The 16,816-nt window shown below is 44.9% G+C and overlaps 1 protein-coding gene across 1 annotated transcript in view; it reads left to right on the forward strand.

Annotated features, from left to right (window-relative positions):
• The window catches only part of LOC115088675 (potassium/sodium hyperpolarization-activated cyclic nucleotide-gated channel 4-like), a 194,575-nt gene that overhangs the window by 13,366 nt on the left and 164,393 nt on the right, over window positions 1-16,816 (forward strand). Inside the window, exons 2-3 of the mRNA XM_029596934.1 lie at window positions 995-1,187; window positions 16,164-16,265. Coding sequence (XP_029452794.1) covers window positions 995-1,187; window positions 16,164-16,265 — 295 coding nt within the window. The remainder of the gene's footprint in view (window positions 1-994; window positions 1,188-16,163; window positions 16,266-16,816) is intronic.

The following is a 16,816-nucleotide window of genomic DNA, read 5'->3' on the forward strand; positions in this document are numbered from 1 at the left end:
ACTCTCCACAGAAGAGTCTGGGTTACTTACTAAGTAAACGCTCTGCTGCAACCCTAAGCTTAGGACTCCCTACAGATCACGGCTAATTCAGCCTGCTTATCGACTGAAAACCAAGTTTGCTTACCATAAATAGTGTTTTCATAGATAGCAGGATGAATTAACCATTAGGTGCCCGCCCTCCTTCCTGGATAGTTGACTACATGCCTGCATGGATTTGATATATATTGAGGAGACTCTGAAGCAACTCCCATACATGCTCAGTAGAACTCAAAGATCTACTAGCTTGGAGAGGCGAGTTCATTTGGTGCTGCCAGATAACATCACAGATCATAACTAATTAATCCTGCTATCTAGGGAAAATACTGTTCATAGTAAGCAAACTTGATTTATTGGTTTGTAGTTTTATGAGTGGATTTTAATGAGGATCTCTAAGTTTATATTTAGAATCTTGATGGCTGTTAAAAATATTTCAGACTAGGAGAAGCAGTGATGCTGCATTAGGAGAAATATGTTCAAATCTTGAGAATTTACAAAAAATATCAAGATGTCATCACATTAGAGTGACCAGATGACTCAGGATAGGCAGATCCAGTTCTGGTTTAGGTTTACCTATGCATGGATTTGTAGTTCTGCTTTTATTAGGGAAATCAGAACAATAAGTTCATGCATGCAATGGAGTAAAATCAGAATTTAATCTACTTCTTTAAAGATGCAGCCAGATTGTCATCATTGTCACATTGTTGGTCTTATAGCCTCCTAGGTTTGAGAAAGTACCCTAGTGTCCAGATTGTGTGGAATTAGTAAAAAAAAAAAAAAAGGAGATTGAAAGGTAAGATAAACATTTTTTCCATGCATTCTGTGGACTTTTCTGTAGTTTACAAATAGAGTGTGGAATCCTGGTTTAATTATTAGAATTCAATAGTGCAGTTCATTTTAAATTTTATAAATTGCATGATAACATTTTCTAGAATTAATCAAAATATTTCTTTTACAGGAATTATTGGCTTCTAATGACTGGAATTTTGACTGTTATAAATATTATTCTTGTTCCATTTGGAGCCAGTTTTTTTACTGATGACATGCTCATAGGTGCTCCTTGGACAATATTCAATATTATATGTGATTTTATTTTTGTAGTGGATGTGATTTTAAATTTCTTCACTGGATATACAATTGATAAATTAGAGGTAAGACCTATGCTTGAAAGTTTAATTAATTTAAAAGTAACAATGTTATTGATGATATATTGTGTAAGATGCATAGCTGCCAAGGAATAGTAATTTTTAAGAGGGAGATTTTCAGTGCGTGCGCACACATCCATAGCCCCCACCCACCTTCTCTCTCCTTCCCTAGTCATTTCAGAAGAGTACGTAGACACCCCTGGAACAGCTGACATGTCCGCTCCCCCAGCCAGCAAACTCACACCATGTCACACACCATGTCACGTATGGTTCTCTTATGCACACTCTTAACCTGCTCTCTCACACCCACTCTGTTCCCCCACATCCTAGCCCTAGTCCTCTCACACCTGCTGGACGACACATGTCACCACAGACCTTGGGGAGGAAAGAGGTACCAGACTTGCATTGTAAATTGAGGAAGATGGGGAGGATGGAATTTAGTCTCCATCCTTTATGTTCCCTTCCTACCTTATGTTCCTAGTATTAAGCCGTCTTTGTGTTCCCCCAGCATTCAACTTCCCTCCTCACCACCTGGTATTCACCTTCTTTCGTGCCATTTCCCATTAAGCATTCACCCCCCTTACCTCCCGCAACATTCATTTCCTCTCGTATTACTTCCCCTTCCAAACATTTTCCCCCTTTTCACCTCATTCTCTTTCAGCATTTCTCTGACTTGTGCTCCTTCGCTCTTCCTCGACTCTGTCCATAGTTGAGTCCCAGTCTTAGAATCCCAAGCTCCCCCTCCTCGCCTCTCCTTTTGTCCCTAGTGCTGCCTGCTGTCAAAGGGATAGCATTGGAGAGGGGTGAGGTGGGAGGGGATACAGCAGAGGAGAAAATAATTGCTTTGCTCTTTTCTCCAGTTCCTCTTATCCTGTTTCCTACAGGCTTCCTGGAGGAAAGGAGCCATAACAATAAACAGAAGAGCTATCTTTCTTAGTGTTTAGTCAGATGAATCCAGAACCAGTGGGTTATGCACCTCTACCAGTAGATAGACAGAGCAAAGCTGACATCACAGTATATATTCTCCTGCAGTGATATCAGCCTGTATTCTCTGTCTCCAGCAGATGGTGCCAATGCATCTCCCTACTGGGGATTGCTTAAAGTTTTAGAAGGAGAAATAAAGAAAGGAAATTTAATTTGTGCCTCTCTCCTGTGGTGATACCAGATGGTACCTCCCCCAGCTGAGAATTCCTGAGGTGATTTCTGTGGTCCCTCAGAAGACTGCCTTGGTCCAATAGCTGGTTTTCTCAGCCAGTGAGGACTTAGCTGTTAAAACAGCTGAAATGCAGCAGATGCAGGAGGCTAGCAATGACAGTATAGGCCCTCTCCCCCTGCAGCTGGACACTGTTTCTGTACTCAGCCAGGAAGGGCTGAGCTTAGGTAAAGCTTTAAAAAAAAAAAAAAATAGAGAAGGGGTTTGTAGGGTTTCCTCCTTCCTCCGGTCTCCATGCTTGGTGCGCTGTTCCAATGTTCGTTCTCTCCCCTGAGGAAGGTTAAAGGACGTGGGCAGCCTGGTGGGTGGAGCAGCCCTTTTTGGGCTTGGCCCCGCTCTTTCTCTGTGTGCTGGGAATTAGGCCGTGGCGGCGTTTTCATGCACCTTTTCCTGCATATTAGGCTGCCCTCTTCAGGACCGTTGGTTCGTGCAAGTTCATCTGGCTGTGCATCCAGTTGGATGCTTAGTCGGATGCCTTCTTGGCTGCCTAAGTTATAGCGGTGTCTGTTAGGCTTGCGCTTACTTTTACGCACAGTTTGAGTGGCATTGGTTGGAAGCCAAAATTTGGGACCTCTAAAATTTGGACCCCTAGCCTTGGACGCTTAGCCTTGGGACACATACATTTTGGACTCCTAGGTTTTGGACACATATTTTATAGCTTGAATTCAGCTGGATGCATACCTTTCTGTTGCCTGTTAAGTGTACTGAAAGACTGATGGCGCCTATAGCTAAGAAACCTAAGAGCCTTTCCCTCTGTGCTGCCTGTCATATTTAAACATCTCAGCCCGGCATGCCCTCTAACTTGTGCCAGCGCTGTTTAGAGACTCAGGGAGAATTACTTTCTTCTGATTTTACTAAGCCTGGTTCTTCCCAGCCTGATGAGGGCCTGGAGAAAGATGTCAGAAGGGGCACCTGACCTTGGAACTCCCTTAACTGGTTCGTCAGTGAAGGAATGTAGCTTAGTGGACACAGCACAGTTGCCTTCTGGTTCTTGCATGGATCTTTCTGCCTTTTCCTGGGTAGAACTTTTTCAAGGATTACAATCTTTCAGGCGCAGTCCTCAGCCCTGACCAATTCTGCAGGTCAGAGTCTCAGGTTGATGACCTCCTCACTCGTCCTGTACTACTGTTAAACGCAGAAGTACTCTTAGATTGATAGCAGGTTTTCCCGACAGAGAACCAGATGGCACCGATGAGAAGGCCGATCCTGACTCTTGGAGAATGGGGAAATTCCTCTGGGACTGGAACCCCCTTTCGACACTCCCGCTTCGGCCGAGACGCACCGTCCGAGCTCCACGCTCCACAGGGGTCAGGAACATGCGATCGGCCCACCGCAGCCACCCAGCCGTCTCCGGAGCGCCCAGCCGGCCCCCTGCTATGCCAAACAGCCCCGGAACTCACCACCGGCCTACCGCTGCGCTCTCACCGCTCCTGGATTTCGCCACCAGCTCGACGCTGGCCTCTGCTGCCTGGGAGGACCTACGCTGACCCGACGCTGCCTGTGGCTGCACCCGGATCCCTACCAGGCCATGCCTCGCCTCACCCACTGAAGGCCCGCCCCATCGGTGACGTCACCGCAGCGACCAAAGCTGCCCTCAAGTAAGGCAGCGACCGGAAGAGCCCCCCCCCCCCCCTTTTGACGCTCCCGCTTCGGCCGAGATGCACTGTCCGAGCTTCGCGCTCCACCGGGGTCAGGAACACGCGATCGGCCCACCGCAGCCACCCAGCCACCTCCAGAGCGCCCCGCCGGCCCCCTGCTATGCCCAAACAGCCCCGGAATGCACCACCGGTCTACTGCTGCGCTCTCACTGCTCCTGGATTTCGCCGCCAGCCCCACGCTGGCCTCTGCTGCCCGGGAGGACCTACGCTGACCTGACGCTGCCTGTGGCTGCACCCAGATTCCTACCAGGCCACGACGTGCCTCCCCCACTCAAGGCCCGCCCCATCAGTGACATCACCGCAGCGACCGAAGCTGCCCTCAAGTAAGGCTGCGGCCTTAAGAGTTGCACGCCTCAAGGAGCGCGACCTAAGGGGCATGCCCCTTAGTGCACCCCTTTGTGCTTCCCTGTTTCTGCCACCTCTCCTCCTCCTCTGCCCTATTCCACTCCCACCTCAAATAAAGACACCCTTATTCAGTGACATTCTCTCCATACTATACCATTTCATTGCCTTTGCTAAAGGAACTCTCCCCACTTGCATTCTCCACCCCTCCTCCTCTCTCTTCTATAGTCGCTTCACCTAGCCCATAGTCCATAATCACTCTACAACCTCTCCCCAAGACTTCAATCTTCTGCAATGGCAACCTACCCCATCTCTCACATCCGCCACCTCTCCTCTAGACTGCCTTTCCCCGCATCCACAATCCTCCTCCCCTGGGCAAATCCCTAATCCCTATTCTCATTTCCCTGCTGACACAACTCTTAGGCCTCACTACCCTTTCAATAATATTATTTAATGCACAATCTCTATCAAAAAAAGCACCTATCCTCAATGACCTTCTGATTGACTGTAAGCCAGACATTTGTGCAGTCACTGAAACCTGGCTTAAAGACTCTGATATCGTACTCCTTAACCAACTCCCCACCTCCTCCTATGAGCTTTTCTCCATTCCCAGACCCAAAAAAAGAGGTGGTGGACTCCTCCTAGCTGCCAGGAAATTCCTAAAGCTCAAACCTGTCAATGTAGTTTCCCCATCTAAACTTGAAATCGGTCTTTTCAAATCTTCGGAACTACAAGTCTGTCTAGTCTACTTCCCTCCAGCCTTTCTGGAATCCAACCCTTCACCCTTCATCAAGCTCATTGCTGATAACATCAATTTTGATATCCCCACCATCATCCTTGGTGATTTTAATCTCCATGTCGACTCCCTTCCTCTATCCTCCTCTTGTGACACCCTCCTCAACTCCCTCCAGGCAATAGGATTTCAACAAATCATTGCATCCCCCACCCACAAAGCCGGGCATACATTAGACCTGTTATTCATTAACGCTGGCCTTCACACCATAACCACCCCCTCTTGCTCCCCAGTCCCGTGGTCTGACCACTTTCTTATTGAAACCCTCTTCTCTTTCAATTCCTCAACCACTAGCAATACCGCCCATAGCTCCACCATAATCTCCAGAAAAACCTGCACCAATGACGAACTTATCTTGGCACTAGCAACCTCCTTGCCCAGTCTAGACTGTACCAACCCTGACACGGCCTTATCCTCATGAAACAACCTCACGTTGGAAATCGCCAACAAACTCTGCCCAATCTCCAAACATGTCCTAAACTTAGTCTAAACACACAAACCCATGGTATACCCCTGAATTAAAAACAATGAAAAATAAACTCAGACAGAAAGAGAGAATATGGTGCCAGGACCCATCCCTGCAGCAAACCTCCAGCTACAAATCCGCCCTTCACAGCTATAGAACCTCTATACTCAAACACAAACAGGATTTCTACGCCCAAAAGATCCACGAATACCTATACAACCCCAAAGCACTCTTTTCTTATGTCTCAGGCCTCACCAAATCTACCCCACACACTATACTTGAATCTGAAGCCCCTGCTAAATGCGAAGAACTGGCACAATACTTCAATAGCAAAATAGCGAACCTCTCCAGATTCACCAATTTCCCTGCACTCCCCAATGCCAGGGTTTAGCCCTTCCACTGCTTCCTTAAGCTCCCTGGACCTTACTTCCTCCAAAGAAATCGAATCGATCCTCAAAAAACTTAAACCAACCTCCCACCCCACTGATACCATCCCCACTAAAGCCCTCCTATCTGTCCCTAACTCCATTGCTAGGGCAATATCCGACATTAACTGCTCCCTCTCCTCAGGCATAGTCCCCGACACACTCAAGCATGCAGTGGTTAAACCCCTCCTTAAGAAACCTTCATTTGATCCGAAAGACCCCGCCATTTTCCGCCCCATCTCAAACCTCCCGTTTATAGCCAAAATACTGGAAAGAGTTGTCAAATCACAACTCATGGACTTCCTGGAAGAACACAAGATCCTCCACACCTCATAATTTGGCTTCCGTAAACATTTTAATACGGAATCACTCCTACTCACCCTCTCCGACCACCTCCTCAGAGGCATGGACCAAGGACATAGTTACCTCCTCGCCATCCTCAATATCTCTGCGGCATTTGACACCATATGCCATAATCACCTCCGCACCCATCTAAAAGACATTGGCATCTCAGGCCTAGCCCTACTATGGTTTACATCTTATCTCTCTAACAGAAATTTTTCTGTTAAAATAGGTAATGCCACATCAGCCTCCTACCCCCTCTTGCAAGGAGTCCCACAGGGTTCTTCACTCTCTTCCACACTTTTCAACATTTACCTCACCCCTCTCTGCTAACTCCTCTCAGATCTCAAACTAAAATTCTTCCTATATGCTGATGATGTTCAAATCATCATACCTATTCACACCTCTATCTCCGACGCTTTAAAGCATTGGGAAACCTGCCTTACATCAATCAACTCTCTCCTCACCAACCTCCACCTTGCCCTAAACACTAACAAAAAGAACTTCTATTTATTTCCCATGACACTGCTCCTAAACCAGCCATCGATATTGACCCAGCCTTCAAGTCCATCTCTGTGCAACCTGCCGTAAGAGACCTTGGAGTCCTCATTGACCAACAACTAAACCTGAAGAAACATGTCAGCTCCATCCTTAAAGAAGGTTTCTTTAAACTCAACGTGCTAAAAAAACTCAAGCCCTTACTTCACTCCCATGACTTCCATACTGTGATCCAAACCACTCTCTCATCCAAGCTAGACTACTGCAACTCACTCTTCTTAGGACTCCCTTATTCCACCATAAAACCTCTCGAAATGCTCCATATTACCCCCATTCTCAAAGACCTACACTGGCTTCCTATCCCCTCCCGCATCCTCTATAAAACCCTCACTATCATCCACAAAGCTATTTACTCCCACCGCTCCAACTGGCTCGATCTACCCTTCACATCTGCACACCAGAATCGGCCCACCAGAACAATCAACAAAGGAACCCTTCATGTGCCTTCTCTCAAAACAGCACACCTCTCTTCCACAAGGGAGCGTGCCCTCACAATTGCAGGCCCATCACGGTGGAACTCCCTCCCCCCTAATCTCTGTCTCAAACCTTGTCACCTCAAGTTTAGAAAGAAACTAAAAACATGGTTGTTTAAATAGGCCTTTCCCGATTAAGTTTCTCCCACACCTTCCTGTACCCAGAAATTGATTCCTTTTATCAGGCACCAGAAATTGATTCCTTTGCCATGTACTCTCTTGTGATTATGCTTTCATTGTATATAAACCGAGCAATTATGACATTCCCCACCTAGATATGTTTTATAGTTTCTCATTTAATAATTTCCTCATGTTTAAAAAATTTCTTCCCAGTTGCACTGTCTCTCTATCCTGACTTTTATATACCCCCGCCCCCGTTCTTATTATTTCCCTGTTACATGTATTTTCTAGCATTTCTGTTATACTGTAAACCGGTATGATGTCCACACGAATGCCAGTATAAAAAAGCTTTTAAATAAACAAACAAATAAATATATGTTGCGGTTCTTTTATAGAGATGAATTACCGGCTCGGAGTTCCCAGACACTAAAGATGCTGGGAGTACTTGGACCTGATTCCATGTCTGAACCAAAAAAAAAAATCCCCCATTTTTTTTTTGCGTAAAGCCACTTGTTTTTTCCCTGTTATGGAGGCTATTCAAGAATTGACTGATCTTGAGTGGGACACCCTGGAGGTTAATTTCAAAGAGGGTCACGTTTTGGAAGGCCTGTACCCCCTGGATCCAGTGGCAAGAGAGCGTTTGCGTTTTCCGAAAGTGGATGCGCTTGCCTGTGCTGTCTCCAGGTGGAGGACTATCCTCATGGAGGGAGGAGCGACCTTGAAGGATGTGCATGATAGGATTGAGGCCATCCTTAAGCTAGCAATTGAAGCAGTGGCGATGACCTTAAGGATAGCTTCTTGTTGGTCCCTGGTGGCTTGTTCTTGTTTTCTTCTCTCTTAGGAGGTCGATGAATCTGGAGTGAATTCCAGGGCAATTATGGAACCAGCGGTCTGCACCTCAGCCAGAAGGGTGGCTTCGGTAATAGCGGCCAGGAGTCAGTTATGACTGAGAAATTGGTCAACCGATGCAACCTCCAAGCCTAATCTTATACAATTGCCCTTTATAGGCTTGCTCTTGTTTGGGAATGAGTTGGAAAAACTGGCCAATAAGTGGGGCGAATTCCTGGTTTCTCTGTTGCTGGTGGATAAGTAGCAGATGCCGCACTCTTTTAGCATGAGAGATTGTGCTAGAAGATCCAATTATTTTTGACCCTGCAGAGGAGCAACTTTTCAGAGGACTCGAACTTTCAGTAGGTCTCAATCCTTTCGTTCCAGACAGCCCAAATGGGGTGCGGGCTTGGGGAGCAGAACCTTCTGAGCCTCCCAATGAAGGTTTGCCGACCCACACTCGGGAACAGGAGATACTGGGGCACCTCTCTCTTTTATCAGAGTTGGGTCGATATAACATCGGGCCAGGTCCTCGGGACCTGTTCATGATATCTCCCTGCCACTCCCAGTAGAAGAAGAAGGCAGTGGAGTGTACGATGTCTAGGTTCCTCAGTCTGTGGGCTGTGGTTCCAGTGCCAACATCTGAAGAAAATAAGGGTCGATATTCCATTTATTTTATTGTGCCCAAGAAGGAGGTTTCCTTTCTGGATCTTAGAGAGGTCAACCATCATTTGCGGGTGACTCATTTTTGCATGGCAACATTGCACTCAGTGATAATGGCCATGCAGTCGGACTTTCTGACCTCTTTGGATCTGTCCGAGGTGTACCTGCATATTCCCATCTGACTAGAGCACCAACGTTTTCTACGATTCATGGTTTTGGGACGCCATTATCAGTTTTGGGTGCTACCTTTTGGTCTGTCTACTGCACCCAGAACCTTTTCCAAGGTTGTGGTGGTGGTAGTGATGGCAGAGTTGAGAAAGGATGGGATCCTGGTACACCCGTATTTGGGAAGGTCCAAAGAAACAAACCGGAAACCGATCCAATGTTGCAAGTAGCGACCAAACAAAGAAGATCTGTAAACACCAAGTAAAGTTTACAGCCGTATTTGGACAACTGGCTGATTCGGGCTAAGTCTCTGGAAAAGAACTGCCTGGAGACACGCAAGGTGGTCTCCTTGTTGCAGGAACTCAGTTGGGTGGTGAACCTGGCAAAGAGCAGTCTTCAGCCATCTCAGTTGCTAGAGTATCTTGGTGTTCGGTTTGACATAAAACAGAGCAGGGTTTTCCTGCTGGAAGTCATATTCAGAAGTTGATGGTGCTGGTGCATCTATTGATAAATGCAATATGCCCGCAGTGTGGTCCTTATCTACAAGTGCTCGGACTGATGGTGGCGACCCTGGAAGTGGTGCCATGTATATAAGTGTATATAAGAACATAAGAAAATGCCATACTAGGTCTGACCAAGGGTCCATCAAGCCCAGCATCCTGCTTCCAACAGTGGCCAATCCAGGCCACAAGAACCTGGCAAGTACCCCAAAACTAAGTCTATTCCATGTTACCAGTGCTAATGGAAGTGGCTATTCTCTAGGTGAACTTAATAGCAGGTAATGGACTTCTCCTCCAAGAACTTATCCAATCCTTTTTTAAACACAGCTATACTAACTGCACTAACATCTTCTGGCAACAAATTCCAGAGTTTAATTGTGCGTTGAGTGAAAAAGAACTTTCTCCGATTAGTTTTAAATGTGCCACATGCTAACTTCATGGAGTGCCCCCTGGTCTTTCTATTATCCGAAAGAGTAAAAAACCGATTCACATCTACCCGTTCTAGACCTCTCATAATTTTAAACATCTCTATCATATCCCCCCTCAACCGTCTCTTCTCCAAGCTGAAAAGTCCTAACCTCTTTAGTCTTTCCTCATAGAGGAGTTGTTCCATTCCCCTTATCATTTTGGTAGCCCTTCTCTGTACCTTCTCCATCGCAATTATATCTTTTTTGAGATGCGGTGACCAGAATTGTACACAGTATTCAAGGTGCGGTCTCACCATGGAGCGATACAGAGGCATTATGACATTTTCCGTTTTATTCACCATTCCCTTTCTAATAATTCCCAACATTCTGTTTGCTTTTTTGACTGCCGCAGCACACTGAACCGACGATTTCAATGTGTTATCCACTATGACACCTAGATCTCTTTCTTGGGTTGTAGCACCTAATATGGAACCCAACATTGTGTAATTATAGCATGGGTTATTTTTCCCTATATGCATCACCTTGCACTTATCCACATTAAATTTCATCTGCCATTTGGATGCCCAATTTTCCAGAGATAATCAAATTTGCAGATGACACAAAATTGTTCAGAGTAGTTAAATCACAAGCAGATTGTGATAAATTGCAGGAAGATCTTGTGAGATTGGTTAAAAAAGACTGGTCAAAAAAGATATAATTGCGATGGAGAAAGTACAGAGAAGGGCTACCAAAATGATAAGGGGAATGGAACAGCTCCCTTATGAGGAAAGACTAAAGAGGTTAGGACTTTTCAGCTTGGAGAAGAGACGGTTGAGGGGGGATATGATAGAGATGTTTAAAATTATGAGAGGTCTAGAACGGGTAGATGTGAATCGGTTATTTACTCTTTCGGATAATAGAAAGACTAGGGGGCACTCCATGAAGTTAGCATGGGGCACATTTAAAACTAATCTGAGAAAGTTATTTTTTACTCAATGCACAATTAAACTCTGGAATTTGTTGCCAGTGGATGTGGTTAGTGCAGTTAGTATAGCTGTGTTTAAAAAAGGATTGGATAAGTTCTTGGAGGAGAAGTCCATTACCTGCTATTAAGTTCACCTAGAGAATAGCCACTTCCATTAGCATTGGTAACATGGAATAGACTTAGCTTTTGGGTACTTGCCAGGTTCTTATGGCCTGGATTGGCCACTGTTTGAAACAGGATGCTGGGCTTGATGGACTCTTGGTCTGACCCAGTATGGCATTTTCTTATGTTCTTATGTTCTTAACCTTTGCCTGCTGTTTACTGAAAACATCATCGAAGTTGGTATACTGTGGTGACAGACCTGAGAGTTCTGAAGTGACTATCTGGGCCGCAGGTACTGCAGGGGAGACTTTGGTGAGGCATTACTCTTGATAATTAGGACCCCATCTGGTGATTTGCAATGTGGCCCAGTCGATGTGGGGCTGATGTAACATGACTATGGTAGGCACGGAATAATTGCATTGATTGCTTTGGGCAACACGTAGAGGCTGATTTGTTATCCATGCAAGATCCAAGTTTGCGTGGTTAGTGATACTGTGACTCTTGTAATCTGTCCAGGCAGAGGTTCTCTGTAAATGGAGGCGATCAAGAGTGGGGTGTTTAAGGGATCCATGGGTATGGATCCTCATGGATAAAGCTGTCTCCAGCGTTGGTATCCAGAAAGGCAAAAGCATTGACAAGAATGTACCCAAGAGACAGACGTACCAGGAATAATAGTTGTGTAGAGGTGTAGGGATGATCTAGGGTGGCCTCTCCCGCCAGGCACTAACCAGAGAATGTGGTTAGTGCAGTTAGTGTAACTGTGTTTAAAAAAGGATTGGATAAATTCTTGGAGGAGAAGTCCATTACCTGCTATTAATTAAGTTAACTTAGAAAATAGCCACTGCTATTACTAGCAACAGTAGCATGGAATATACTTAGTTTTGGGTACTTGCCAGGTTCTTATGGTCTGGATTGGCCTGGATTGGCCCTTGGTCTGATCAGTATGGCATGTTCTTATGTTCCGGCTTGATCGGGCAGTGACTTGTAAAAAGGCCAAGTACAGCGCAATATAAGCAGAGGTAAAATTTACTGTGCCTCTGCTTCTCGTCAGCTGAGAGCTTGAACAATTTACCTGCATGGCTTCTACTAGCGGTGATCCTGACTCCGGAGGTGAGTGGTTGGTTATAGGATGCTGGAAATTTGGAGCAAGATGGACTAGGCAACGAGCTGAGCCTCTCTCTTTGGCCCGTTCCTGGTCTAGTCACTTGGCTAGACTAATCAGCTCCTCCAGAGAATCTGGCAGGTTTCGGGCAGCCAGCTTGTCTTTAATGCACTCTGAGAGTCCTTGTTGGAAAATTGCAATCAGGCTTTCATTGCCCCAATGGAGTTCAGAGGCCAAAGTGCGGAAATGCCCCGCATATTCCCCCACAGACTGGGATCCTTGTCTGATGTGTAGGAATTCAGAAGCCTTGGAATTCGTGCGACCGGGCTCATCAAATATTTGCCCAAACTCATTCAGGAAGCGCATCAAATCCCCAAGAGTGAATCATCCATCACTTTCCCAAAGGAGGAGGGGGGGGGGGGGGTGGGGGGCCAAGCCAGGTGGTGCGGCCCAACAAAGAAAAAAATGTTACTTTGACTCAGTCTGTCGGAAACAAGGGTGCCCTCAACTCAAATTGCATCCGATATTGGTTGAGAAAGCCTCTACAGCGTCTGGGATCCCCATCATACCTCAGAAGTGAAGGCAAGTGGAGTGTGGGAGTAGCAGGCTGCGAGAAGGGTGCTGGGGCAGGGGCTGGAACAGGCTAAGCTGCAATGCCTTAAAGATATCCAGCCATAGTTTTCAGCTGATCCTGCTACTGTTGAACCTGGTATGCTAGGCTGGTGATGGTGGATGCAGGAGGTGACTCTGCCAAGCTCTTGGCCTCAGCAATCTGTAAAGGGTAGCGGGTGTCTGAGCCCTTAGTGCTGCGGTATAGTTGACGCAGCCTAGAGGGCGAATCCCCTAGGCCTAATCTGACAGGACGATGGTGATAACTAGAGTCCAGAGACACACCAGGGTCAGGCAGGCAGCAGGTTAGCTGAGTCAGAGATGGGCCAAGGTTGGGACAGGCAGCTAGCAAAAGTAGACAAGTGCAGGCAAGGGGTCAAATCCAAGCGGCAGGTAATTGTGGTCAGGTCCAAGCAAGAAATCAAGATCCGAAAAGGCAAGTCATGGGTGAATGAAGACACACTGAAGACACTGGACAGGACGAGGTGAAGAGGAAGACAAGCTGGATATAGTTGCGATGGAGAAGGTACAAAGAAGGGCAACCAAAATGATAAAGGGGATTCCATATTAGGTGCTACTACCCAAGAAAGAGATCAAGGCGTCATAGTGGATAACACATTGAAATCTTCGGTTCAGTGTGCTGCGGCAGTCAAAAAAGCAAACAGAATGTTGGGAATTATTAGAAAGGGAATGGTGAATAAAACAGAAAATGTCATAATGCCTCTGTATGGCTCTATGGTGAAACCACACCTTGAATACTGTGTACAATTCTGGTCGCCACATCTCAAGAAAGATATAATTGCGATGGAGAAGGTACAGAGAAGGGCAACCGAAATGATAAAGGGAATGGAACAGTTCCCCTATGAGGAAAGACTAAAGAGGTTAGGACTTTTCAGCTTGGAGAAGAGACGGCTGAGGGGGGATGTTATAGAGGTATTTAAAATCATGAGAGGTTTAGAACGGGTAGATGTGAATCGGTTTTTTACTCTTTCGGATAATAGAAAGACCAGGGGGCACTCCATGAAGTTAGCATGTGGCACATTTAAAACTAATCGGTGAAAGTTCTTTTTCAGTCAACGCACAATTAAACTCTGGAATTTGTTGCCAGAAGATGTTAGTGCAGTTAGTATAGCTGTGTTTAAAAAAGGATTGGATAAGTTCTTGGAGGAGAAGTCCATTACCTGCTATCAGTTAAGTTGACTTAGATAATAACCACCACTATTACTAGCAATGGAAACATGGAATAGACTTAGTTTTTGAGTACTTGCCAGGTTCTTATGGCCTGGATTGGCCACTGTTGGAAACAGGATGCTGGACTTGAATGGACCCTTGGTCTGACCCAGTATGGCATGTTCTTATGTTGTTATGGAACAGCTCCCCTATGAGGAAAGGCTGAAGCGGTTAGGGCTGTTCAGCTTGGAGAAGAGACGGCTGAGGGGGATATGATAGAGGTCTTTAAGATCATGAGAGGTCTTGAACGAGTAGATGTGAATCGGTTATTTACACTTTCGAATAATAGAAGAACTAGGGGGCATTCCATGAAATTAGCAAGTAGCACATTTAAGACTAATCGGAGAACATTCTTTTTCACTCAACGCACAATAAAGCTCTGGAATTTGTTGCTAGGGGATGTGGTTAGTGCAGTTAGTATAGCTGTGTTTAGAAAAGGATTTGATAAGTTCTTGGAGGAGAAGTCCATTACCTGCTATTAAGTTCACTTAGAGAATAGCCACTGCCATTAGCAATGGTTACATGGAATAGACTTAGTTTTTGGGTAATTGCCAGGTTCTTATGGCCTGGATTGGCCTCTGTTGGAAACAGGATGCTGGGCTTGATGGACCCTTGGTCTGACCCAGTATGGCAATTTCTTATGTTCTTAAAACAAGGCTAGATGAGACAGGATTGGAAGACAAGGCTGGATGAGACAGGATTGGAAGACAAGGCTGGACGAGGCAGGACTAGAAGACAAGACTGGATGAGGCAGGGTAGAAGGCAAAGCTGGACTGGAAGACAAGGCTGGAAAAGGCAGGACTAGAAGACAAGGAGCCAGGAATGCTGGCAGCACACACTGTTAGGCAGGAGACCTGATGCTGAGGTGCCTGTTGCTGCTCCGAGGGAGCCTTGTATACTGGAGGGCCCTTGTCATCATCAAAGGGCGCCAAGGCTGGGGTCCCACCTCGGGCCCTTTAAATGTCTGAGCATTAGGTGTGTGCATGCCTAGGGAAGGCTGGATAGGCAACGAAGTGATGTCTCAAGCCATACCTAGTGGGGCCTGGATGCTGGTGGCGTTCTTGCCGCGAAGATTTGCCAGTGGTCCCAGGGTGAGTGAGGCGGCTCGCAGTGCTGTCCTAAGATCCACTGAATGTAAAACTTGTAGACTGTAGTCCTCAGATGATCCTCTGCCATCTTGAAAGAGCTTGAGCTCTTCTGCCAAGAATAGGGAATAAACCCCATCCCACTGTACAAAGTTGGTGGATCTTTATTCTAAATGACTCATGGATGTTATTGCTGCAGAAGAGGCTATCACCAAGTACTGAGTCAAGGGGTGTGATAACTTATGCAATCAAGACTGTTTATTTGTTCTTAATTACTTCTGGAATATTTCTGTAATTGTTCTTTCATATTGAAAGTGTCATGTATATTTTATATATCGGTGAACAAAACTAATGCATTTTGATTTATATTTCTTTTAGAGAGCAGAATGTGAAAAATGTACAAGGGTATGAGGACTTTTGCAAGGCAGTATATTTTATTTATTTTGGATGTTTGTGTAGTGCAGTGTAGAGATAGTGTATCCTGCTAATTTCCACCCTCAATTTACTCTCAGACATTACCATAACATTGTAAACAATAACATTGTAAATACCATAACATTTTAAATAATTGCTCTTTCTGCTAAATTCCTATTGCCTTTTTATTTCTACTCCCAGTTGTGTACATCCCTGTTTTATTGTAACTGCAACGTTTCTCTTCGCACCTGTTAAAGTTTTATTGTATCTTCATTTTACACCCCCCCTTGTTAAATGTAAACCAGCATGATGTGATACCTATCGCGAATGCCGGTATAGGAAAACACTAAATAAATAAATAAATCATGTAAACAATAAACCTAAGTTTATTGGTTAAGATAAGGGCTTATAGAGCATTAGGAATGTTAAGTAAAGATGGTAGAATTGACCAAAATTTTTTGTTCTATACTTAAAAAATGTGTTTAAATATGTTTATTTCCAGAATGTAATGGATTCACAGCTGATTAAAATGAACTACATAACAACATGGTTTATACTAGATCTGACAGGAATTCTTCCACTCGATTACATTCTGACAATGACTGTAAGTAAAAATAAAAATCATGGTGTAATTCTCTTTTGCAAAGAAGTCATTAAGAATTGTGTGAGTTTCGAGATAATAGGCTTTAAACGTATTTTGTGAGCTTGTATAAGTTAGTATTTGTTTGTAAATATTATAATTGTGAATTGCCAAAGGTCACTTATACTTATTTATTTATTTATTTATTTATTTTTATATACCGATCTTCTTGCATTGGATACAAATCAAACCGGTTTACAGTGAAACAATAAAACTTGCCTGAGAGCATTACATAGAACAAGAAACATCTAAAAAACTTTAAGTAACATGGTATTAAAGTTAACATCTTATACTAGTTGTCTTGCATAAAACAACTGGGCAGCTAATCATTAGTTCGATTCCCACCTAATTATCTCCCACCCACCCTAGGTACTTTTTCTGTTACGTAGATAGCTCCACCCTCCAATTAGAAGTAAAATCTTCAAAATAGGAATCAATTAACAATTTTGAATACATTGACTAATTTTAGTCTTGTTGCTAGTCATTTACAAACATGTCACCTTGTTATCAAATAA

This window comes from Rhinatrema bivittatum, chromosome 3, assembly GCF_901001135.1.
Source record: "Rhinatrema bivittatum chromosome 3, aRhiBiv1.1, whole genome shotgun sequence".
In the NCBI taxonomy this organism is placed as follows: Eukaryota; Metazoa; Chordata; class Amphibia; order Gymnophiona; family Rhinatrematidae; genus Rhinatrema; species Rhinatrema bivittatum.